At 35.0% G+C, this 27,509-nt stretch overlaps 1 protein-coding gene across 1 annotated transcript in view; it reads left to right on the plus strand.

Moving 5' to 3' along the window:
- Dock3 (dedicator of cytokinesis 3) overlaps window positions 1-27,509 on the plus strand; it is a 387,335-nt gene that overhangs the window by 168,257 nt on the left and 191,569 nt on the right. Inside the window, exons 9-10 of the mRNA XM_010625591.1 lie at window positions 5,842-5,883; window positions 6,484-6,638. Coding sequence (XP_010623893.1) covers window positions 5,842-5,883; window positions 6,484-6,638 — 197 coding nt within the window. The remainder of the gene's footprint in view (window positions 1-5,841; window positions 5,884-6,483; window positions 6,639-27,509) is intronic.

Raw genomic sequence — 27,509 nt, forward strand, 5'->3', positions numbered from 1 at the left:
CTTGGGACCTTGCACTATGAGGAAGGCAGTGGAACCACTGAGCTAAATCCCCGGCCCTATACCACATTTTCTTTATCCGTTCATCTATTGATACATATCTAGACTATTTCTAGAGCTCAGCTATTGTGAATTGCTCTATTATAAAATTAATATGCATGTATCACTGTACCATGATGTCTTTAGTTCTTTCTAAGAGCAGTATAGCTGGGCAATGTGATATTTCTATTTTTAGGAATTTCTGTACTAGTTTCCAAAGTGTTTGTACTAGTTTATATTCCCGTCAAAAACAATGTTGAATACTTCCTTTTCTCCCAATTCCTCAAAGTATAGTGTGAGTGTGTGTGTGTGTGTGTGTGTGTGTGTGTGTGTGTGTGTGTGTGTTCTTAATGATAGCCATTCTGACTGGAGTCAGATGAAATCCCAAAGTCATTTTGATTTGCACTTCCCTAATGGCTAAAAATGTTGAACTACTTTTTTAAATTTTTATTTATTTGTTTGTTTGTTTGTTTGTTTTGTACTGGGGATCAAACTCAGTATCTTGCACTTGTAAGGCAGGCAGTGGCACCACTGAGCTAAATCTCCAGCCCTGAACTACTTTTACATTTGTTGACTATTTGTACTTTAATTGCCAAAAGTTACATTTGTTTCATTTGCTTGTTTTTTTATTTGGTCATTTCTTTGGGGTGTTAATTTTTTTAGTTCCTTTCATATTCTAGTTATTAGTTTTCTATAAGAAGAAGCAAGAATTTTCTTCCAATCCATATGTTATCTCTACACTCTGTTGCTTCCTTTGCTGTTCAAAAGCTTTTTAATTTTATGTGATGTCATTTGTCAATTTTTTTACATTCTGAACTCTTGGATTTCTATTCAAGAAACCTTTGCCTATGCCTATGGCTTCAGTTGTTTTCCTTGTGTTATCTTCTCGCAGTTTCAAAGTTTCTGTTTTTATATCTAGGTCTTTGATTCATTTTTCCTTTGATTTTAGTACAGGATGAGAGATCTCTAGTTTCCGTCTTCTTCAAGTGGATATCTAGTTTGCCCAGCACCATTTGTAAAAGAAACTGCTTTTCTCCAATATGTTTTTGGCCCCTTTGTCAAAAATCAAATGGCTATGGTGTGAGGTGTTTGTGTTTTCTGTTCTATTCCATTTGTCTGCATGCCTGTTTTATTTTAGTATGCCTGTTTTGTGCTAGTACCATGTTTTATGTTATTAGAGTTTTTGGGTGGATGTGTGTGTGCATGCGCATGTGTGTATGTGTGTGTCACTGTCACTTGTGTTTGAACCCAGGGCCTTCATATTGAGCTACATCAACAGCCCTTTATTTTCTTATTTTGAGATAATTTCTTACTCCCAGGCATTTATCACTGTGTTCAGCATTGTATCTTTGCAGTATGACTTGAAATCTAACACTTGCTTACAGTTTTGCCTTTATTTGCTTGGGATTGCTTTGGTTACTCTGAGTCTTTTCTGGTTCCACGTGAATTTTAGGATTTTTTTTCTTGTTCTGTGTAAATGTTGTTGGTAGTTTAATAGGAATTGTGTTAAATATATAAATCACTTTTGATAGTACTACCATTTTCACAATATGGGTTCTTCAAATCCAAAAATGAGGGATATCTTTCCCATTTTCCAATGCCCTCTTCAATTTCTTTATTCAGAGTTCTGGGACCTGGGATTTAGTTCAGTGGCACCATGCCTGCCTTGCAAGTGCAAGGTCCTGAGTTTGATCCCCAGTACTAAGAAAAAAAATTATCAGAGTTCTATATTTTCCATTATATTTTACCTCCTTAGGTTGATTCTTAGGTTTTTTTTTATCTATTGCAAATTGAGTTGTTTTCCTTCTTTATTTGTGAGTTATTGTTGTACAAGAATACTGTTGATTTTTGTGTATTAATTTTGCATTCTATCACTTTGCTTAATTTCTTTATTAGATCTAAAAAGGCTTTTCATAAAGTTTTTTGGTTTTTCTATGTAAAGAATAATATTATCTGCAAACAGGGATAATTTGACTTCTTCCTTTCATGTTTATATCTATTTTCTTTCTTTTCTCTTGCCTAATTGTGCTGGCGAAAGTTTCCAGTATCATACTGATAGTAATTGTACAAGATAGATGCTATTATTTTGTTCCTGATTTTACAAAATATTTTCAATATTTTTCCAATCTGACGATGGCTGTAAGTTTGCCACATGTGGCTTTTATTGGTGTGCAGTAAGGTCCTACTATACTTATTTTCATCAGCGTTTTTATCATGAAGTGCTTTTGGATTTTTGTCTAAGGCTTTTTATGTATCTGTTGAGATGATCATGTGGTTTTTATCCTTGACTCTATTAATGTGGTATATTACATTGATTTACATATATTGAACAACTCTTGCATCCCTGAGTTGAAGCCAACATGGTCATGATGCATGTTGTACTTTTTTATTCATTAATTTTATTGGTACATTTTAAATATACAGTATGGTGAAATCATTATTGGGAATTTGTACCTTTACATGATGTATCTTGGTTCTTATTTTTCCCCATTTCCCTCCCCTCCCTTCAACCCCTCCACCCCTCCCTATTTACAAAGACTTTGTTTCCATTTTTTTTCCTTTTCTCATATTTATTCCTTTCCCTTCTTTCCTTTTCTCTACTTCCCGTTCCCCTTTGGACCTTTTCTTCCTATTTCACATCTATTTTACATTTTGATCCTTATTTGCACTTTCATTTTATCTTACCAGAGAAACTCTTCAGTGTTTACACGTGTCCTATTCATTTCACTTAAAGAGTATGGTCTTAATGTGCATCCATTTAACTATAAATACCTCTAGTTTATTATTCTTTATGGCTGAGTAGTACTCCATTTTACTTTTTAAAGCCACATTTTCTTTATCCAGTCTCCAGTTGATGAGCAATTGGGCTGTTTCCAAGTTATAGCTGTTATAAACTGTGCCACTATAAACATAGATGCACATGGTTCTCTGTGATATGATTATTTTAATTTTTTTGGGAAGATGTCCAGCAGACTTAATAGCTGGGTCAAATGGGACTTCAATCCTAGTTTTTGGAGTTATCTCCATACTGATTTTCACACAGTCTACACTCCCACCAACAGTGAAAGCCATCTGTGAAAAACCAACAGCCAGCATCATGCTAAATAGTCAAAAAATAAAATCCTTCACGCTACACACTACAATCAGGAAGAAGACAAAGATATCCACTATCACCACTCCTGTTCAGTATAGTTTGGAAACGTTAACCACAGCAATTAGACAAGAGAAAGAAATAAAAGCAATAAAAATAGGACACTAAGAAGTTAAATTGTCATTATTTGTAAATGATATGATACTTTATATAGAAGACCCTAAGAACTCTACCAAAAGTCTTCTAGACTTAACCAAATTCAGTAGAGTAGCTGGATATAAGGTCAGCACACAAATATCTATAGCCTTTCTGTACACAAACAACAAACTCACTGAGAAAGGGACTGGAAGAACAACTCCTTTCACAATAGCTTCCAAAAAAAATTGAAATACCTAGGAATCAACCTAAGGAAAGAAATGATGTATGATATTTTAATGAGTTGTTGAATTCTGTTTTAGAAATAGAGGACATCTATATCCATCAAGGGTATTGGCCTGTAGTATTGTTGGTATTGTTGAATACTTACCATTTTGGTAGTCAGGGCAATGCTGGCCTCATAGAATGAGTTTGGAAACATTGCTTTCTTTTGATTACATGGAAAAATTGAGGAGCATTGGTGTTAGCTCTTCTTCAAAGGTGTAGTAAAAGTCAGCAATTCAATTGGTTTATAAGTTTTTCTAAATTGATATAGGCTTTATTACTACATTAATTTAATTGCTTCTTATGGATCTGTTTAGATTTTTAAATATTTTCTTCATTTTTTGTTGTCATGTGTCTAAGAATTTATCCATTTTTTCAAAAATTTCTGATTTATTGGATTAACTTTTCAAAATAAATATCTTCTAGATTTCAGTGGTGTCTCCTAATGATCTTGCCTTTTTCAGTTCTAATTTTGTTAAGTTGGACATCTTTTGATAAGTCTGGCTGAGGGCTTATCATCTTATTTATCTTTTCAAATAGCCAGCTCTTTAATCAATTGATCCTTTGTAATATTTTGTAGTTTCAATTTCATTAAGTTCCCCTCTGATTGCTGTTATTTCTTTCCTTCTACTGGTTTTGGAATTGGATTTTTAAATTTTTTATGGGACCTGGAGATGAATCATTAGGTGTTTTATTTGGAATTGCTCTGTTTTTCTAATACATGTACTCAAAAGCTTCCCTCTTAGAACCCTTTTCCTTGTGTCAGATTGTGATACATTGTATTTCTGTTATTATCATTTGATTCTGGGGATCATGAATTATCACTCTCCTCTCTGTTCACTTGGTTGTACACAGTTCTATCGGATTAGGCTGTCCAAAGTCAATACTTAAGAAAAATATGCTGAATTTTTTATTTTTACTGCAGCACAGGAAGGAAAGAGTCTCCTTCCCCCACTGAGCCACTGTTCATTCAGTGCCATAGCACATTGTTTTAGTTAATTTTCCTGTCTTTCTAAATACCGATATTTTACATGGTTGTTAACTCTCTCTAGATGCAGTTCTGTGAATTCCTATGGTACCTCTATGTCCTAACAGAATTGCCTACCTGTTATTTTGGATGAATAATCTAGAGCAGCTTATAAATGCAGGCTGCCCATCATCTTGCCTCTCTGAATTTCTTCATGTAGATGTTTAATAATTAGCAAATATAGCCATTGAGACATGTTTGAATTAATATTTAATTTTGCTTTAGTTTCATTTTAGATTAAATGTATATATTTGGAAATAAAAGCATTCTATTGTAGCACTCATTCTTGTTACCCATGTGATATGGAACAGTTTACCAAGTGAGTTCTAACCCACACCTTTAGGCAGAGAAAACAAGGTAGAAACTCTCATTACTGATTTTATCAATACTGGGCAGTAAATGTTTATGATATCACCATTATTCTTGGACAGAGTTCTAAATATATTTATTATTATTTTATCCTATAATATCCACTTATACTAGGATACTAGTTCTGGTTAACAATTATTATCCACTTACAAATGATAGGTAGTATGCTGGCTTAATCTGTATAAAACCCTGTGAGATTGAATTGGACACAGAATTTTTATCCTCATTTTATAGATAAGAAAATACACAACTAGTAAATATGAGTCAAAATTTAAAACCATGTATCCTAACTTCTCTATTATGACCCTATATCATATACATTCCCTTGTGCAATTTGAGTCTCACAACAACCTCCTGGAGAAGATAAGACAGGCTCTTATCTCAGCTTTACATTTGAAGAAAACATACAGTTTTTCTAAAGTTTCATAATATATGATCAGTATAGTCAGATTTGGATTCTGCTTCTTCTAACATCAGCTAACAGCAAAGAGAATGCATGGAGAGATGTCTAAGAGAAAGCCCCTTTTTTAAAGGGCTCCAGTGTGGAAAGATTTAGGAAGCTGGACCAGACATCTCTGAAAATGGTATAGTAAGAGAAGATGCTGCTGGAACAAAAATACAGTAGCAAGCATCCACCTGTAGCTTGTTCAGTACTCAGTGGTAGAGAGGCTGGGGTTTGAATATAAACTTTGCCATTTTCTTGTTCTGTGACCTTCAGCAAATCACTTCCTTACTCTAAACTTTAGTGGTCTCCATTAAATATGAATAGCTAATAAGGTTATCAGAATCCAATGAGGTCATGAAGATAAAAAGCATAACTGCCTAGCACATACATGATTTTTAATAAAAGTAACTTTTCTGCCCAGTAGTGTGACTATTTCTCTCTTTCTTTCTATAGCATTTATCTAGTCGACAGAGTGTACAACAGAGCACGTCCCAGGTAAGTGATTTACACATCTCCCAATCTTTCCCTTCATTTCTTTCTTTTAAGAGAATAACATCTGAAAGCAGTAAGAAATGACAGACACCCTTAACTTCTTGATTGTGTGGTGACTTTCTTCTGGTGCCTTAAGCTCCAAGCAGATTTAGCCATTTCTATGTGCAAATTTACATAAATACAGTTAAAATAGTAGATTGAAATTAAAATGAATCAGTTTGGGAGAAAAAATATTGTTTAGAGTAGTAACTATTATCACTGGTAAAAGCATAAATCCATTGCATCAGTGTCATGAAAGCATCTCTAAGAAATGACTTTGAAAATTGTTCCCTAGAAAATTTAGATTTGTGACTTGGAGAGTTGAGTTAGCTTGTCAGAATTTCTGTTCCCCTCTCTCCTGCAGTCTGTTTACTCTTCCCATCTCTTTGTCCATCTCCACCCAACTCTAAGACACAACAAACCTTACACTAGGCAGAGAAAGCTTCTTTAATGTCTCAAATAATACCCTCCCTCATCAGTGTGACAAAACTTAGTAATTTAGCTTTTGTTTTTTATCATTACTATTTGTAAATGGAAATCACTAGTGTTTACCTTCCTCATTAGGTAGACACAATGCGCCCACGTCATGGGGAAGCCTGTCGGATGCCTGTACCACATCACTTCTTCATAAGTCTAAAGAGTTTCACCTACAATACCATTGGGGAAGATACTGATGTCTTCTTTTCCTTATATGACATGAGAGAAGGCAAGCAGATCAGGTAAGAGTCATTGGACATTTCTATAAGGTTGAGACTCTATATTAGGATGATGTATATCATAGGCATCTCTGGCCTTCAGAGAGACAGATGCATGGAATGAAGCAAAGCAAAATAAAATAGCTTTGTCATATTAGCTGGGAATGTTAGCCTCAATTCTCAGTATGCCTTGAAGTCATCTAAACCATACCATTTGTAAACTCTTTTTTTCTATGCTTACAAGTGTAATTGAAAAATATTGTGAATGTTTAAATAAAAAATAATTTACAGTAAAAGACATATTATCATTATCCCCCAAAAATAATCCCCTTCACTTTGAACACACTTATTCCATCAGTCTTGCCATTTTCTGAAGCAGTTCTGGAAGGTTTCTTTGTGAGTATCTTTACCAGGTGTGATAAAAAATATGGTGGATGTTTTTGAGTGCCGTTCAATGAAAAAGCAGGCTACATTAACAAATAAAAAATTATTTTAATATTAAAAAACATTATGGTGTCCTCATTTGCTTTGTTCACCAGATAATGGCAACATGTGACTTCTTGCTCTTCCCCAAAGTCACAGTGACTACAAAAGGTAAATTTTTCAGTTGATTCAGGACGTCAAGATAGCCACAAGAGTGGAACTAAAGGCAGTCATGAAAGAGGACTTCCAGGACTGCTTCAGAAAGTGACAAGAATGATGGGATAAGTGTGTTTGAAGTGAGGGGGGAGTATTTTGAATGGTATTAATTTCAATGTGTCTTATTGTAATAGTTTTTTAAAATTTAAACACATCATATTTTTATCACACCTAGTCTTTCTACTTGGAGACTCACTATTAAGTTTTGGATCACTGCTTCAGGGGAAGAAAAGTATGCATCTGTTCAGTCCCAGAGAAAAGCCAATGAGAAACAGAAAGTAAAGCAAAAGTGGCAAAGACACCAAGCCCAGGAGTACAGGAAATCCTGGACCATGTATTACTTAAATGCGAGTGAGAGAAAGAGGCTGATATCCTCTCTGGGGCATCTGGAACTCCTGAAGTCAGTCTAGCTGCATGAGAATGCCTTCTCAACAGAGAAAAGTTAGCCTATGTTTGCCATTCCTTTTAAACCTAGAATGAGAGGAGTGTCTTCAAGAGTTCTGCCTAACCTGTTTTCCAGTAAGTTTTAATATTTATATATTTGATCCTTTTTTATTTTAGTTTAGTGCATGGTAAGAGATATAGGTCTAGTTTTAATCTTTGGCAAGTTGAAACCCAGTTTTTCCAGCACAATTTATTAAAGAGGCTATCTTTCTTCCAGTGAGGGTGTTTGGCTCCATTGTCAAAGCTGAGGTGGCCGAGTATGTCTGAAGTTGTTTTTGCATCTTCTAATCTGTTCCACTGATCTTCAGGTCTATATCTTTGCCATCAACATGCTGTTTTTGGTATAATAGCTTTGTAGTATACTTTTAAGTTGAAGATTGTGATACTCTCTGCTTTGTCTTTGTTGCCTAGAATTGCTTTTGCTAGTCTAGGTCTCTTCTGGTTCCAAATGAATTTTTAGAGTCTTTTCTCTAGTTCTGTGAAATATGCTGTTGAAATTTCAATTGGGATTACATTGAATCTGTATAGCAGTTGCAGAAGTATAACCATTTTCACTATATGGAACTTCCAACCCAAAAACAAGGGATTTATTTCCATTTTCTGATACCCTCTTCTATCTCTTTTTTTTTCAGATTTAATTGAGCTTATTGGTACATTTTAGGGATACAGTACAGTTACATTCATTGTTGGGATCTTGTACCTCTACATGAAAAGTCTCGGTTCTCATTTTTTACACTTGTCCCTGCCCTGCCTTCACCCCCTCTTCCCCTCCCCATCTACAACCACTTTATTTCCATCTTTTCATTATCTCACATTTTTTTCTTTTCCCTTTTTACCCTTTCCCTTCCCGTCCCACCTTCCCTACACCTTTAGCTCCTTTCTTCCCATTTCTCAATGTCAGTAATCTTATTAGGATCTTCTGTATTATTGTAGATTATTCACACCAGAGAAACTATTCGGTATTTACACATATGTGCCTTATTTATTTCACTTAGGAGTATATCTTCAATATGTATCCATTTTCCTATGAATGAATCTATTTTCTCATTCTTTATGGCTGAGTAATATTCCATTTTATAGAAAAACCACATCTTCTTTATCCAGTTTCCAACTGATGGGCAAATAGGCTGTTTCCAAGTTTTAGCTTTTACAAACTGTGCCGCTCTAAACATGGGTGCTCATACTTCTCTGTGATACGATTCTGGAAAGATACCCAGCAGAGGGATGGCTGGGTCAAATGGAACCTCCAGTCCAAGCTCTTTGAGGTATCTCCATATTGATTTCCATAGTGGTTGCACCAGTCTGCATTCCCACCAACAGTGGAGAAGGGTTTCTTTCTCCCCACAACTCCGCCAACATTTGTTATTGTGTGATTTCTTGATAGCAGCCATTCTTTGTGGGGTGAGGTAGAATCTCAGTGTTGTTTTCATCTGCATCTCTCAAATGATCAGTGATGTGTAACATTTTTTCATATATTTACTTGCTGCTTTTACTTCTTTGAGAAATGTCTGTTCATTTCGGATGCCCATTTTTGAATCCGGTCTTTATATTTGGAGGAACTGATTGTTTTGAGTTCTTTATATATCCTTGATAATAGTCCTTTGTCTGAGGAACAGCTGGTAAAAATTTTTTCCCACATTGTAGATTGTCTCTTAGTTGTGCTGATGGTTTCTTTTGAAGTACAGAAGCTTTTCAGTAAGATGAGATCCCAGTTGTTGATTCTTTGTGCTAGTTCCCGTGCTACTGAGGATTTGTTCATAGTCTTTTCCTATGCAATGTCTTCCAGAGTTCTGCCTAACTTACCTTCCAGCAAGTTTAATGTTTCTGTTTTAATATTTAGATCTTTAATCCACTTTGGTTTTAATTTATAGTGCATGGTGAAAGATAAGGGTCCAGTTTTAATCTTTGGCAGGTTGAAATCCAGTTTTTCCAATACCATTTATTAAAGAGGCTATCTTTCCTCCACTGAGGATGGTCAGCTCCTTTGCAAAGATGAGGTAGCTGAGTACATCTGGGTTTATTTTTGTGTCTTCCAGTCTGTTCCACTGATCCTCAGGCCTGTTTCTTTGCCAGTACCATGCTGTTTTTATCACAGTGGCTTTGTAGTATAGTTTCAAATTGGGAATTGTTATACCTGGTGCCATGTGTCTGTTGCCTAAGATGGTTTTTGCTATTCTAGGTCTCTTATGGTTCCAAGTGAATTTTTGGATTCTTTTTTCTAGTTCTGTGAAATATAGTTTTGGAATTTCAATTGGCATTGCATTGAATCTGTATAGCAGTTTTGGTAGTATGGCCATTTTCACTATGTTGATTCTTCCTACCCAGGAGCAGGGGATATCTTTCCATTTTTTAATATCCTCTTCAATTTCTTTTTTCAGAGTGCTGTAGTTTTCAGTGTAGAGATCTTTTGCTTTTTTTGTTAGATTGATTCCTAGATGCTTCATTTTTTTGTATGCTATTGTAAATGGAATTTTTTCCCTTATTTCTCTCTCTGTGTGTCTGTTATTTGTGTATAAGAAGGCTATTGATTTTGGGGTGTTCACCTTGTATCCAGATACTTTACTGAATCTGTCAATTAAGTCTAGAAGTCTTTGGTGGAGTTTTTTGGCTCTTCAATGTAGAGTATCATATCATCAGCAAATAATGACAGTTTAACTTCTTCCTTTCCTATCTTTATTGCTTTCTTCTATCTCTTTTTTCAGAGTGCTGTAGTTTTCAAAGTGAAAGTCTTCTGTTTCCTTCTTTAGATTGATTTCTAGATATTTTATTTTTCCTGGAAGCTACTGTTAAAGGAATCGCTTTTCCAATTCCTCAGTGAGTCTGTTGTTCATGTACTAGAAGGCTATTGATTTTTGTTTGTGGACCTTGTATCTAGCTACTCTACTGAATTTGATTATTAAGTCTAGACTACTTTTGGTATAGTTTTGGGGTGACCCATACACAGTATCATGTCATCTGTAAATAATGACCCTTTAACTTCTTTTCTTATCTTTATTTCTTTTATTTCTTTCTCTTGTCTGATTGCTGTGCCTAATATTTCCAAAACTATATTGAACAGGAGTAGTGATAGTACATATCTTTGTCTTGTTCCTGATTTTAGTGTAAAAGATTTCAGTTTTTGACCATTTAGTATAATATTGGCTGTTGGTTTTTCATAGTTGGCTTTAATCAGGTTGAGATTATGACCATCTATTCCAATTTTCTGTAGGATTTTTATCACGAATGGGTGTTAGATTTTGTCAAATGCTTTTTCTACATCTGTTGAGAGGATCATATGATTTTTGTCCTCTATTAATATAGTGTATTACATTTATTGATTGTGAATGTTGAATCATCCCTGCATCCCTGGGATGATTCCCACTTGGTCAGGGTGTATGATTTTCTTGATGATCTTCTGTAGTCTGTTTGCCAGTATCTTACTGAGGATTTTTGCATCTGTGTTCATTAGGGAGTTCTTTTTTTGGTTGGGCCTTTCTCTGCTTCTGGGAATCAAGGAAATGCTTGCTTCCAGGAATATATGTGGTACTATTGCTTCCTTTTCAATTTCATTAAAGAGTTTGAGAAGTAGTGGCATTAACTCTACCCTAAATTTCTTGTAGAATTCAGTGGTGAAGCCATTAAGACCTGGATTTTTCTTTGTTGGTAGGTTTTTAATTACGTTTTCAATTTCAATGATTGATATTGAGTTGTTTAGCATTTTTATATATTATTGGTTCAGCTTTGGTAATTCATATGTTTCTGGGAATCTGTCTATTCTGTATTTTCCATATTATTGGAATACAGGTTCTCAAAGTAGGTGTTGATGATTCTCTACATTTCTGCTGGGTCTATTGTAATTTCACCCTTTTCATTCCTAATTGTATGGATTTGAGCCTCTCCCCCCCACCTTTGATAAGGTTATCTAAGAGTTTGTCAATTTTATTTATTCTTTCAAAGACCCAACTCTTCAGTTCATTGATTTTTTTGTATCATTCTCTTAGTCTCCATTGCATTAATTTGTGCTCTGATTTTTATAATTTCCTCCATTGTGTGGGCTTTGCATTTGACTTCCTCTTCTTTTCCCAGGATCCTGAGGTTCAGCATTATGTTATTTGTTTCCTAATATGGGTATTCACTGCTATGAATTTCCTTTTTAGGAATGCTTTCTTTGTATCCTGTAAATTCTGGCATGTTGCATTGGCATTATCATTTAATTGTAGAAACTGTCTAATTTCTACCTTAGTTTTCTCTGTGCCCAGTTTGTTGTTCAGGAGGTTATAATTCAATTTCCATGTGTTTGTGCAGTTGTTGTGGTTTCTTTTGCTATTGATATACAGTTTCATTACTCTGAGCTATGACAGTATACTGAGGATAACTTCAGTTCCTTTGCATTTACTTAAGCATGTTCTGTCAGCTAGCATGTGCTCTATTTTGGAGAATGACCCGTGTGCAGCTGAGAAGAATGTGTATTCTGATTTTTGGAGGTACAACAGTCTGTATTCATCTATTAAGTCCATTTGTTCAAAAGTGTGGTTCAGTTCTAGTATTTTGTTTTTCATTTTCTGTCTAGTTTATCTGTCTATTTGTGACAAATAGCTATTGAGGTCCCCCAGTAGTATTGTATTAGTGTGTATTTGGTCTTTCACATCTGTTAATATTTGTTTTGTATAGTTGGGTGCCCTAGTATTTGGTACATATATATATGTGATTGTCATTTCTTTCTCTTGGATTGTATTCTTTACAGGAATATAATGGCCCTCTTTGTCTCTTTTAATTAGTTTTGGTTTAAAATCCACTTTGTCTTCAAATATTATAGCTACCGCCACTCTTTCTGGGTTCCTGTTGCATGGAGTATTATTTTATATACTTTGACTTTCAGTCTGTGAGTTTCATTTTGAATTAAGTGTATTTCTTGTATACAGAATATTGTTGGATCTTGCTTCATGATCCATTTGCCAATCTATTTTTTTATTGGTGAATTGACATTAACAGTGATAACTTGTATGTATTGATTTATCCTTGTCATGATATTTTCCTGTTGTTGGCTCTTTTATTTTTTTTCCCCTTTCCATTTAATTTATTGCTGTGCCTGATGGATTCATTGTCTTGGGCTTCATGAAGTTGTGACCCTCATTGTCTTTTTCTAGGATATTGTGTAGAGATTTTTTGAGTGCTGGTTTGTTACTCATGAAGTTTTTCTGATGTTCTTTCTTCTGAAAGGATCTTATTTTTCTATCAATTTTGAAAGATAGTTTTGCAGGAGACATCAGTCTGTGTTGGAGGTTGTTTTCTTTTAGTTCTTGAAATACTTCAGGCTCTTCTTGACTTGAGGGTTTGTACTGAGAAGTTGATTCTGATGAGTTATTCTTTATATGTGATTTTTTTCTTTTTTCTAACTGCTTTTAATATTTTTTCTTGTGTTTGATTTCTGGAACCTTGACTGTTATATTTCTAGGTATAGATTTTTTTTTTATCATGGCTAGTTGGAGTTCTATATGCCTCACTTATCAGTCTGTCAAATTCTTTTCCCCTGCTTGGGAAGTTTTCTGCCATTATTTTTGTGAATTTTTTTTTATGTCATTTGCAACATCTCCTGCTTTTTCATTGACTCTGATCAGTCTTTTGCTATTTTTCTTTGAATTATGTAGCAGCTGCTGGATTGATTTTTCATGGTCCCTTGCTATTTTTAAGATGTCTCTCTTCATGATCACTAACCACAGTCCTGTCTTCTATATCTAATATTTTGTCCTCACATTGGTTCATTCTAATGCAGATCCTTTCAGTGGAGTTTTTGATGTCCTGGATATCTGTGAATCTGTTTCATGGATTCCATTTCTTTCCTATGCTGGGTGTTCATGCTTTTAATCATGTTCCTGAGCTCTTCTTTTTTTTTTAATCTGTGTCTTCTGTAGAGTTATTTTTAAAAATTAATTTTATTGATACATTTAAGGAATGCAGTATAATGACATTCATCATTGGAAATTTGCAGCTTTATATAATCCATCTTTGTTCTTATTTTCCCCATTCCCCTGCACCCTCTACAACCCCTCTACTTCTCCCTATCTACAAAGACTTTGTTTCCATTTTTTGTTTTCTCATATTAATTCCATTCCCTTTTTTCTTTTCCCCTACATCTCCCACTCCCTCTTTGCACCTTTTCTTTCTGTTTCACATTATCTATTATACCTTTTAGTCCTTGTTTATACTTTCAGTATTTAACACTAGAGAAACTATTCAGTATTTACACATGTGTGTCCTATTTATTTCACTTAAGAGTATTTCTTCAGTGTGCATCCAGTTAGCTATAAATGTCTCTAGCTTCTCATTTTTTAAGGATGAGTAGTACTGCATTTTATTTTTTTAAAAAAACACATTTTTTTTATCCAGTTTCCCAGTGATAGACATTTGGGCTGTTTCCAAGTTTTACCTGTTACAAGCTATGCCACTGTAAACATGGGTGCACATATATCACTGTGGCATGATTCTTGTAATTCTTTGGGGAAAATACTCAAGCGCAGGAATAGCTGGGTTAAATGGGACTCCCAATCCTAGTTCTTTGAGATATCTCCATATTGATTTCCACAGTGATCGCACCAGTCTACACTCCCACCAGTAGTGGAGCACTATTCCTCTTTCCCCACAGCCCTGCCAGCACTTGTTATTGGTTGATTTTATGATAGCAGCCATCCTTTCTGGTGTTTGGTGGAATCTCAGCATTGTTTTTACCCATGGAACAGATTAGAAGATGCCAAAACAACTCCAGACACACTCAGCCACCTCATCTTTGACAAAGGAGCCGAACACCCTCACAGAAGGATAGTCTCTTTAACCAGTGTTACTAGAAAAACTGGGTTTCAACTTTTAAAGATTAAAACTAGACCTATATCTCTCACATGCAGTAAACTAAAATCAAAATGGATTAAAGATCTAAATATTAAAACAAACTCTAAACCAGCTGGAAGAGAGGTTAGGTAGAACTCTTGAAGACATTGGTGTAGGAAAAGATTTTATGAACAAAACCTCAGTTGCCTGTGAACTAGCACAAACAATCAACAAGTGGGATGTCTTCTTATTAGAGAATCCACCAACATTGTGATGAGACAACACATAATGTGGGAAACAATTTTCACCAGCTGTTCCTCAGATAAAGGTCTACTATCTAGAATATATAAAAAACTTTTAAAAATCAGACCTCCTAAAGTTAAAGAACCAATCCAAAAATGGGCATCTGAACTGAACAGGCATTTATCAGACAAAGAAGTAGAAATAGCAAATATATATATATGAAAAACATGTTCAACATCACTGGTCATTCAAGAGATGCAAATAGAGTTATTAATCATGTATGGCCACCATGTCTGTTATCTGAGAAATTATTTCTGAGTTAATTTTTTCCAGAGTCTTTTTCATGTGTTTTGTTACTTCACTTTTTACCAGGTCAGGGAGTTCAGGTGGTTGAGTTTCAGATTGTTCTATCTTGTTGCCCTGTAGGTTTGCCTTTGGTGATCTTGTTGTCTGGGTTTGCATCTTTTTTAGATGTCTACTCATTTCTGTTTTTTGTTGTTGATGATGTTTTTGGTTTAATTCCTGAGTTGCTGCTTGTATATTGCTTATTGTGAGTATCTTTATTGCTAGTATTAGGAATCCTTAGGAAATAGCTACTTCTCAGTTTGTATTCCAGCTATAGTTGGCCTTTGAGTTTTAAGTCTGTAATGGCCCTTCGGCAATCTTAGTCTTGGTGTACCAGGAAGGACAACTGACTAGAACAATCAGTCCCATCACCTTGGCCAAAGAAATACAATCAGTGTGAAGAGTAGCATCAAACACAGAAAGTGTTTATAAACTGACAAATTGACATATTAGAAAGTGAAAAATTGTGGTAACTACTAATCCTGCACCTTTAACCACATTAACTAGACTTGTTGTTATATATCAAAATCAAGGACTAACCAGAAATATTTTTCAAGTAAATAAGCCCTTCAATGTAGTGAATTTTCCCTCAGGGAAGAAGACTCAGGAGGAGTTGGGGGAGGTGAATAGAAGTAGAGGGAGAGGTTAGAAATAGGGCTAGAAGATGCAGGAAGATCATGCAAAAGTGAAGACAGGAGGAAAAGAGAGAAGGAAGGAACAAAAATAACAGAACAAACTAACAGTGAGAGGAAAACTAGAAACTGTTTTTACTATCCTATAAAAATAAGCACAATGGAGAAAAAGAGAAAAAAATAGGACAAAAGCAGGAACAAGAATGAAAAGAAGAGGAAGGAGAAAGAAGGAAAAGTCCTCTTCAGTGTGTGTCTCTGCTGTCACTAGTAGACAGTGCAGGCAGAAGTGTGCAAATTAATCTTACTGAACCAACTGTAATCCGTTGAGATTCAGGCTGGTTTCTGGTTGTGAAGCTAGAATTAAGCACCTTGACCTCCTGTATGTTTGAACTATGCAATGTTCTGCAGTTTTGAGCCACCCTTCCCCTGCAGTGAATCCATGTTCCAGTAGGAGGTGCTCATTCCACCAACTCACCAACCACTATAGTCTGCTGGGTCTTTATTACAGTAACTTTCTTCACTTTCCCCATGGGCTTCAAGTTTCATCAAGCCTCAACAAGGTCCTCTTTCTGCTGCTTACCACTGCACCTTCTTGAACTCATAACAGTGGCCTTTCTGGCCCCAGTTGCCTCTGCTACATGGATCCTTCACAGTGGTCTGGGACAGCCCAGGCGAGGCAGTCCCTCTTGAGATTGCATGGTGATTTCAGACTTCCCTATGGTCATCTTCTAAATAGAGTAAAGAAAAAGTAAGTTCTGGCTTATTTTTATGTTGTTTAGGAATTTCTTGTGATAGTAGTGCTTTTTAGGGCTTTTGCTTGTTTATTGTTTCCATATACATATGGGAAAATTTTAAATAGAAGTTATAACAGAAGCAGAAATTTTAATTTGCATGCTACATAAAGCCTCTGAGTGTGACAAAATTAAAGCAATATGATTTATTTTGATATAGGAATAAAATGATGCACTATTGGTCAGGGCATGTGAGGCTTTCTTGTCATCAATGGCCCCTCATATGTGCACCTGGGAAAACTGTTGCAGAGCAGATAGTAGTAATATTGGTGGCAGCTACAGTTTCTGTACACAAGCAAAATCTACAGGCCAAGGCTTCATGGATATAGATTGTCTGCTCTTATTTTTCTACTAGATGAAAGTTTAATAAATGTGTTATTTATTTTATACATGTTTAAGACTCCTTTATTCAAACAAATATGAGAAAGTCCAATATATCAGACAGAATAAATAGATCTATTCCATTATTGAAAGAGATAACAGGAATATTACTATGCTCATGTAATACCCTACCCAATACCCTGTGGAGATACACAGTCCATGAGTTGCAGTTTCAACCAAAACATACTACCAGTATTTTGTCATTCATGAACACAGCACCTTTGTCTTTTATCTCCATAATTATAGTACCTCACATGGTGTCTGTGCCCAGCAGAAATACTACACTGTTTTGTAATCTGTGTGGGGTTATCAGTGCACCAGTTATTTTATCTTTGGATTTATATTAACTTAGCTTTAAGAAACTATAAAGCATTTAAAAGGATAACTATTTTTAAAAATTTGTGTAACTTCTGACAGTGTTTAAATTATTGGACAAGTATATACCATCTTCCCATTCAAATAAGCACACTATAAATCCCTTAGCTGAAAATAATCTTACTTAGTTTTCTTAAACTCTTAGTTTTAAGAGTTAATTTTATATCTAGATCTAAAATCAGTCAATGTTCTTTCTTCTTTCTATTAGCATTTGTATAGTGGTATGAAACTTCATCATTTTAAAACATTGAGTTAATAGTGACAGAATTTGGGTCCGGGATTTAGCTCAGTGGCACCACACCTGCCTGGCAAGCACAAGATCCTGAGTTTGGTTCCAGGTACCAGAAAAAAAAAAAGAATTTGGCTTGTCTTATTGTTATTAAATAGGTCAGATACTACTTTCACAAAGCACTTTATTAAAAATCACTAAAGGTTAAGGATATAATTACATCAGAGTGCAGAGTAGCAACACCTAACACAATACTGACACACTTCAATTGTATTTTCTGATGGAGAACTTGGATGACTTTTTAGTCAAATATTGCTATCTTTCTGTCCAATCAAATGGTGCTGATCTAGTTTTAATTATTGCTAAGATACTTTTGTCTCTGTGTGAAAAACACACATGAGCAAGGAGAGCAGATTATTAGAGAGAAGAGCACATATCTTTCCAATGTTTCATTGCTGATTCAGTTGGCAAGCTTAGGTAAAATGAATGTAACTGTGCTGTATCCCTAAAATGTACCAATAAACTCAATTAAAGCTAAAAAAAATAAATGATGTATTGCAAACCCACATAGTATATCCTAATATATGCCAACTCATAAATATTAGGCAGACTGCAGGAGGAAAAAAGTAACAACTGGTAGGACATTGGTAGTTCTAACTAGGTTTTTCTGGGCATTTCATCATTCAGAAAGAATAAAAAATATTTAGCCATGAAATCTAAATATCTAGCTGAGACCTGTCCTGAGGCACTTGTTTTCTACCAGATCTGTTCCCATGGATAGCCCTCAGACATCTCTATCTCACCATATTAAAATGAATTCGTTTTCTTGTTTCACACATACTTGTGCTTTTTAAATCAGTGAAAAGGCATTAGTATTTGTTTAGAGAGCCAATTCAGAAACCTAAGGGTTCTCTTAGGCTCCTTTATCTTTATCTGCTTCCCCTCTCAGGTAATCACCGTGTCTTGTCAACTTCTACTTTCTAAACATCAACTAAATCTCTACTCCCACTCCATTCCTATTGTTACCCCACATCTTTCACATTTTCCCCCCAAATATAGACTGCTTGAATCTATTGTCTTCCCATCCTGAATTATTTTTCCCCTTATCACCACACTTCTGTTTGAAATGAAAATTGTTATTAGTTTCCATTGATTCTAAAGTACTTGGTACTTAAGATAGGATAAAAGGCCTAGCATATGGCTCTGCCTATTTCTCTGCTCTTGTCGTGGCTTTGCTTTAATATGCCTTGCCCTTGCATATCTCCCAGCCCTTTTTGGATTTGATAAACTTCTGTCCATACTTTAAATCTCATTGTTATGAAACCTTCCTCAAAGTTAATGAGTAGAATGCAGCTCTGGGACTTCATTGTGCCCGTGTACTTAGCTTCATCATATTACTAAATATTACACTGTAATTGTGTATATGTGTAACGTTTTCCCCCACTAGAAAATGAAAACTTCCTTGTTTGTGTTGTGTGTGTGTGTGTGTGTGTGTTTACCTGTGTACACATGTGTGCTGTTTTCTTCCCTCATGATAATCATAGTACTTGGATATTGGAGCATTTTAAAAAAGGTATTGAGTGAATTAAAAATACATATGTTAAATAAGTGATAATCACTTGTGAATCAAGAACTTTTCATTTAAATTAATAGTTTAGCAAGAATTTAGTAACGTCGAGGGATCTAGAAATTAAAAAGAAATGATCTTATCCCTTAGGTCTACAGTGTTCCCAAAACACAGGAAACATGTTTTTTCCCAACTTTAAGTACCACACAAGCTATGTTAAATAGTCAAATAGGAAGATGGCTTCTTCTTTTTGTTGGGGGGCAGTTACCAAGGATCAAACTGGGGTCCTTGCGCTTGTGAGGCAGGCGGTGGAACCACTGAGCTAAATTCCCGACCTGGAAGATGGCTTCTTGATAAGGGGTAAAGCTTTAAGTTCAACAAGAAGTTAGGGAAGAAGAGAATCATTGAAAAACAGAGAAGCTAGAAAAGACTTTTGGAGAAAATGAAAGTAGAATGGAGTGGCCAGGATCCCAATAAAATTTTAACTAATCAATTTAACAAATATTTTTAAGTATCTACCAGGTATTGTGATAGGCACTAGAGATACTGAAGTGAGCAAGAGAAGTACCTACTTATTTCCCCAGATGATTCCATAAATGTGTAGTTTAAAAATTGTGATAAATGCTATAAAAGAAAATCATGCAAGGTATTGGAAAGACCATATGAAGATTAGAATAAGGAAAAGCAAATACATCGTTGCATAAATAAGTATGTAGCTTAAAAAGGAAAGCTCTTCTAGCATTTGAATGAACCCCTAAAGCATGAGGAAGCAAAAAAGGGGAATAATGTGATCTAGACTGAAGAAGGTCAAAAGACACCAGAAATCTTGATACTCATCAAACCAAGAAGTGGTCAGTAAAACCTGAATGTAGTGAATAAGAAGAAAGGCTATCACAAAGGTAACCGAAGAGCTAGGCAGGAGCCAGAATATGTAAGGATTTTAGATTTTATTATAAGTTCAGAGTGATAAAATATTTAAGCATGAAAAGTAAAGAGATGTATCTTTACTGTGTGATGTGATGTCCGTCTATACAGGAAACTAGGAGAAATAAAACTTTTAACATTTAAAAAAATGTTAACACTAAATTCCAGGGTTTGAACATAATTCTTAACCATGTATGACTGCTTGCAGTCCCTTGAACACAGAAAGTAAGTGTAGAAAACAAAATATAGAGACAGCCAGTAGACCCTGAAGTACAAATGTAGGAATGAAGGATCAGACAAAGAAGAGAGAGGAAAAAGAATAGAAAATATTTTAAGAAATAGTGACAGAAAACTTCCCAAATTTGTTTAAAAATATTATATATGCAAGAAATTCAGTAAACCTAATATAGGATAAATGCAAGAGTATCAGTGCATAGATAAAATAGACAAATTGTGAAAAGCAAAGCCAGAGAAATTCTTGAAAATCGTCAGGGAAAAATTACTTGTCATGTTCAGGAAAATGGCAATACAATAATGGCTGACTTCTTATGAAACAGTTGAAATAAAGGGTAGTATTACACCCTTCACTGGACTGAAAGAAAAAAATTGAACCAAGAACTATATATTTAGTAAAACTGCTTTTATAAGTAAAGGTGACCCTTACACCATTTATAAGAATTAATTCAAAATGGGTCAAAGGCCTAAATATAAGAGCTAAAACTATAAAACTTTTTAAAGAAAACATAGGAGTAAATATTCATATCCTTGGATTTAGTGGGAGATTCTTAGATACACCAAAAAGCAACTAGCAAAAGAAAAAGTAGATAAATTGGACATCATCAAAACTAAAATCTTTTGTAGTTCAAAGGACAGAATCAAGAAAGTGAAAAAACCCACAGAATTGGAGAAAATATTTACAAGCCATATATTAAATATATGGTAAATATCTAGTATCTATTATTTCAGCTCAATAAAGAGATAAGCATATGAAAAGGGAATCAACACAACTAATCAGGGAAATGAAAATCAAAACCACAAGGAGATGCCAATTTAAACTCATCAGAAAGGCTACTTGTTATAACTTAAATAACAAGCATTGGCAAAAATATGGGGAAATTAAAAACACTTGTACACTGCTAGTAGGAATGTAAAATGGGATAGCTATTATGAAAAACAGTGTGACAGCTTCCAAAAAATAAAACTAGAATTACTATGTGATTCAGCTATTCATTTTCAGATGTGGATGTAATTCACATTAGCCAAAAAGTGACAGAAACCCAATTATCTATTAGTGGATGAGCAGATAAATTATATATATATAATGGATATTATTTAACCCTGAAAAAAGATGGAAAATCTGGCACATGTTAAACATGGATGAACCTTGAAGACGTGAATTCGATATACCAATCACAAAAATACAAATAATATATGATTCTTTTCATAAAAAAGTACTTAGAGCAGTCAGATTCATAAAGACTATTTAAAAAATTGCTTATGGGGTACAGAGTTCAATTTCTTTAACATGAATTCTGGAAATAAGGTATACAACAATATGAATGTATGTATTACATATTAATATTTCAAAATGGCTATGATGGGAAATTTTGCTATGTATGTTATACCACAATTTTAAAAAACAAAGAAATGCAATAAAGATTTTCAGTTACATACAGTTAGGATTGATGCTAGTTGACTTCCTTTACAAGAAGTACTTCAGGAAGTCCTTCAAGCTGAAAAGAAATAACATCAGATATTAATTTGAATCCACACCCTTGAAGAAAGAACTAGAGGTCATTCAGTGGACAGTTTAAAGAACAAGAGGGAACTCTCAGAAATGAAAACTGATTGAAATGAAAATCTCATTTTAAGGGTTGAAAATAAAATTGAATAAACATGTACCACAGAGTAGGAACAAAAACAATAAAGAAGGAGGAAAATAGATAATTACAGAAGCCATCTGGGAAGTCCAGACTAGTTTAATAGGAATCTGGAAGTAGAAAATAAAGGAAATAATCAGTGAAGTCATTAGAGGAATTTTTCCTAGACCAAAACATTTGTGAGACACAAATTTCCAGTTTAAAAGATACATTAAGTATTGCAGGCAATGGATAAAAATATGTCCACATCAAGACATACATCATAAAATTTTAAATCACTAGTCACAAACATGTTGAAGGCTTCAAAGTTGAAACAACAACAACAACAAAAACCCAGCTAATAAAAAGGATCAAGAATCAAGGCTGTGATGAATACATGCTTCTTAGATGAAGAAGTAGAAATGGCAAATAAATACGTGAAGAAAATGTACAACATCACTGGTCATCGAGAGATGCACATTAAACAACGCTGAGATACCATCTCACTCCAGAAAGAATGGCTGTTATCAAGAAATCAACCAACAACAAATGCTAATGGGGATGTGGGGAGAAAGGAACCCTTTTTCAGTGTTGGTGGGAGTGTAGACTGGTGCAACTGCTGTGGAAATGAGTGTGGATATTCCTCAGAAAACTAGGATTAGAGGTCCCATTTCACCCAGCTATTCCCCTTCTGGGTATATTATCAAAAGAATTAAAACCATCATACCACAAGGACATATGTGCACCCATGCTTTTACTGGCACAGTTTCTAATAGCTAAATCTTGAAAACAACCCAAATGTCTATCAACTAATGAATGGGTAAAAAGAATGTGTTTTTATTCTCCATAATAAAGTACTATTCAGTCATTAAGGATAGACTTGAGACATTTTTAGGTAAATGGGTGTACCTTGAAACCATACTCTTAAGTGAAGTGAATAAACACGTGTAAATATTGCATTGCCTCTCTGGTGTGAGAAACTAAAAATTTCTCAGAAAGAGTTTCAGAAAGAGTAAAAACTATTGTGAAATAGGAAGAAACTGTTCAAAATTATATAGAATCTGAGATACTTTGTGAATACTTAAAATGTTTTAAGCAAAAAGGTATATCATTATTAGGAAATGAGCTGAGATTAGCAAATGAAAATACATTCTTTACCATTGTTATTCTCTAATGACTTTATGAAGTTATTTTTCATAGAACAGGCTTTATATTTTATTAATATCCATTTATATTAAAAATATTTTTAAAGAATAGAGAATCAAGGCTGTAGGACTTTACTACAGCAACAATAGATTATAGAAGATAGACTATTCGGTATTTACATGTGTGACTTATTTATTTCACTTAGGAGTATATCCTCAATATATATCCATTTTCCTATGAATGAAACTAATTTCTCATTCTTTGTGGCTGAGTAATATTCCATTTTATAGAAAAACCACATCTTCTTTATCCAGTTTCCAACGGATGGGCAAATGGGATGTTTCCATGTTTTAGCTGTTACAAACTGTGCTGCTATAAACACAGGTGCACATATATCACTGTGATATGATTCTTTTAATTCTTTTGGAAAGATACCCAGCAGAGGGATGGCTGAGTCAAATGGAACCTCTAGTCCCAGCTCTTTGGGGTATCTCCATATTGATTTCCATAGTGGTTGCACCAGTCTGCACTCCCACCAACAATGGAGAAGGGTTCCTTTCTCCCCACAACCCTGCCAAAATTTGTTATTGTTTAATTTCTTGATAGCAGCCATTCTTTGTGGGGTGAGGTGGAATCTCCGTTTTATTTTCAGGTCCTAATGATATAATAGACAATGTGAAATAGGAAGAAAGGGACTAAAGGTACAGGGAAAGTGAGAGTGGTAGGGGAAAGCTAATAAGGGAAAAGAAAAAATATAAGAAAATGAAAAAATGTAAATGAAGTATTTGTAAAGGGGGAGGCGAGGAGGGGTGAAGGGAGGACAAGGACAAGGGGAAAAAATGAGAACCAAGACCTGTCATGTAAAGGTACAGGATCCCAATAATGAATGTGACTGTACTGTATACCTAAAATGTACCAATAAACTCAATGAGGAAAAATTTAAACAGATTATAGAAGATAGTGAATCAGTGCCTTTAAATTTTTTTCCTTGTCCCCCCCCCCTCAACCTTTGCACTGAGCTACATCCCCAGGTCCTTTTTAGAGACTGGGTCTTAGTAAGTCATTAAATTGCCCAGGTTGGGCTCAAATTTACAATCTTCCTGTCTCACTCTCCCAAGTAATACCTTTAAAATTCTGGGGGAACATTTTCCAACCTAGAATTATTTATTGGCCCTTATAAGTATGAAGGTAGAATAAAGATATTTTCAGACATGCAAACTGGGTTCTGGGGTGCTGGGGACTCTAGATTCTTTGTAGGTTCTTCTTGTCCTGAAGAAAAAAATGGACAACAGAAGGGAAAGGGTAGTGAGGTTTTCTATTTATTAAAGGTAAGAAGAGAAACATGCTCTATAGAGCAACCGTGGGTTAATTAAAAGTAGGAAAAGCGGGTCGAGGACTTAGCTCAGTGGTGCCACCATCTGCCTCTCAAGTTCAAAATCCCAAATTCAATCTCTGGTACTAAAAAAGAAAAAAAAAGTTGGAAAAGGAGTTCACTCTACAGGGTGAGAGCCAAACACTATGGAAGACCACTATTGCCAAGAGCTTACTAGTGGTGGTCTTTTGTATTTTCCACTCCTCAGACTAATGTCAGGTCTGGGCCCTCCTTTCAAAACCCTGCTTGAATTCTGAGTAGAAGAATTGAAGATAGCATTTTCTGATTGGTCCCCCGTGCAGGGCATTGGGAACTGTTCTATGCATGTGTTGTGGAACTCTGTGATTGACAGGCTATGCCCACTTGCCCAGCCACTTTGCCACACCCTAATCTGCCTCACTGATATGATTCGATTATTATTTTTTCTTCTCCTTCTTCCTCTCCTCAACTGTGCCACTTGTTCCTCCTCCTTTTTTATGCTTAAATAACAAACATTTCTTACAGTTCTGGAAGCAGGGAAGTTGAATTTCAAGGTGCCAGCAGATATCAAGTCTAGAGAGGGTATACTTAGGTTTGTTAGTGGCCATCTTGTTGTATCTTTACATGACCAAAAGATATATCATCTCTTTTATATTTCCTATTAATAAGAGCTGTAATCCTGTTCATGAGGTTCTCACTCATATGACCTAATTACATCCCAAAGACCCCACCTTCTGGCTCACTGGTTTAAGATTTTGACATGAATATAGGATGGATACAAACATTTGGTTCATAACATTCTGTTTCTTACCTGACAAAATCCATGCCTTTCTCACATGCAAATATTTATGCATTTTATCCCAACAAGATCTCAACTTGTTCTAGATTGATTCTGAAATTTACTCTCATCTAAATACTGTTTTAACCAGACATTTTGAGACTTGAGATACGATTCATCCTGAGCCAAATTCATTTGTAGCTGTGAATCCGTTAAGTTATATGCTTCCAGAATACAGTGGTGTGACAGGCATGAGACAGGCATTCTTACTCTAAAGGGGAAAAATAGTAAAGAAGGAGGGGCTAACAGATCCCAAACAAATCCAAATAGGGCAAACTTGAGGAGACCCTAAAGGCCTGAGAGTAATTCTCTTTGGCTCCATGCTCTTTTTTCCAGGCTTCTTCATGTGACACCTCAGTGCTTCTTTAGGGTGACACCTATCTTTTCTATTATGTGTATTTCTTTTTTATCTTTATTATATTAATACATGTTTACCATACATAATGATCGCATTCTTCATGGGGAATTTGTATCTGCATGTAATATATCTTTTTTTCCTCATTGAGTTTATTGGTACATTTTAGGTATACAGTACAGTTACATTCATTATTGGGATCTTGTACCTTTACATGACAGGTCTTGGTTCTCATTTTTTCCCCTTGTCCCTGTCCTCTCTTCACCCCTCTTCCCCTCCCCCTTTACAAACACTTCATTTCCATTTTTTCATTGCATGTAATATATCTTAACTTTTTAACTCCCACTCCCTTTCCCTTTCTTTGGCCCTACTTTCCCTCCCCATTTACAAAAGCTATGTTTTCATTTTTCCTTCTGTTCTTTTTCTAAAATCGCTCTTAATCTTCCTTCACTTTCCTATCTCCCCTCCCTTGTTTCCCTTTTGTCAGTATCCATCCTCCATTTTGCTCCTTATTTATACATTGGGTTTCTCACACAATAGAAAAAATATTAGATATATACTTGTATTTCTGATGTATTTCACTTAAGATTATGGTCTCAAGATGCATCCATTTACCTAAAAGTCTCAAGTTTATTCTTCTTTAAAGCAGAATAGTACTCCATTGTAAATAAGTACTACATTTCCTTTATCCATTCTTCTGTTGATAGGCATATGGGCTATAGCCAAGATTTAGCTATTATAAATTGTGCTGCTATAATAAACATAGACATTCCTATATCACTGTGGTATGATGCTTTTAGCTCTTTTGGAAAAATATCTAGAAAGGGAATAGCTAAGTCAAATGAAGCCTTTGGTTTTCATTTTTTGAGGAGCCTACATACTGATTTCCATGGTAGTTGTACCAGTTTATACTCCCACCAACAATGGAAAATGGATTATTTTCCCCCAGGCCCAATCTACATTTGTTATTAGTTAAATTCTTGATGATAACCATTCTCTCTGGAGTGAGATGGAATCTCAGTATTGTTTTAATTTGCATTTTTCAAATGACCAGTGATGTTAAATATTTTTTTCATACATTTATTTGCCATTTCTACTTCTTCATCTAAGAAGTGTCTGTTCAGTCAACATGCCCATATGATTGAATTGTTAATTTGGAGGGTCTAATATTTGAGTTCTTTATGTATTGTAGATGTTAGTCTTCTGTCTGGCAAAGATTTTTTTTCCCCATTCTGTGACTTGTCTTTTTAGTCATTGGTGGTTTCTTTTGCTGTGCAAAAAAGCTTCTAGGATTGTTTTCTCTAGTTCTGTAAGCAATGGCATTACTTTTTGATTGGGATTGCGTTAAATCTGTACTACAGTTTTGGAAGTATAGCTATGTTCACTATTTTGGTTCTGCCTATCTAAGAACAGGAATATCTTTTCATTTTCTGATGTCCTCTTCTTTCTCCTTTTCAGAGTACTGTACAGAGTACTGTACAGGGTACCTCAGTTCATAAACTGATTCTTTCCATGATTCTGGTCACAATCTGAGTTGGACAAGAACTGAATCAAATTCAGTGGTTAGGTTCAATGTTGATCTCCTGGGGAAATTTGATTCAGTTATGGCTCTTATCAGATTGAGATAAACACCTTCTGTTCCAATTTTCTTTAGAATTTTTATCATGAGTGAGTTTTGGACTTTGTCAAATGCTTTTTCTACATCTATTGAGATGATCTTGTGGTTTTTGTCCTTGTTTTTGTTAATGTGATATATTACATTTAGCAATTTGCATAGTTGAACCATCCCTGCATCCCTGGAGTGAATCCAGTTTGGTCATGGTGTATAATCTTTTTGATGATTTGCTGCATTCTATATGCCAGTATCTTACCGAGGATTTTTATGTCTATGTTCATTAAAGAGATTGACCTGTAGTTCTCTTTTATGGTTGGGTTCTATTCTGGTTTTCCTCTGATCTTCATAATTTACTGCCTT

The sequence above is a fragment of the Fukomys damarensis genome, unplaced genomic scaffold (genome assembly GCF_012274545.1).
Source record: "Fukomys damarensis isolate Sample0158 unplaced genomic scaffold, DMR_v1.0_HiC HiC_scaffold_37, whole genome shotgun sequence".
Lineage (NCBI taxonomy): Eukaryota > Metazoa > Chordata > Mammalia > Rodentia > Bathyergidae > Fukomys > Fukomys damarensis.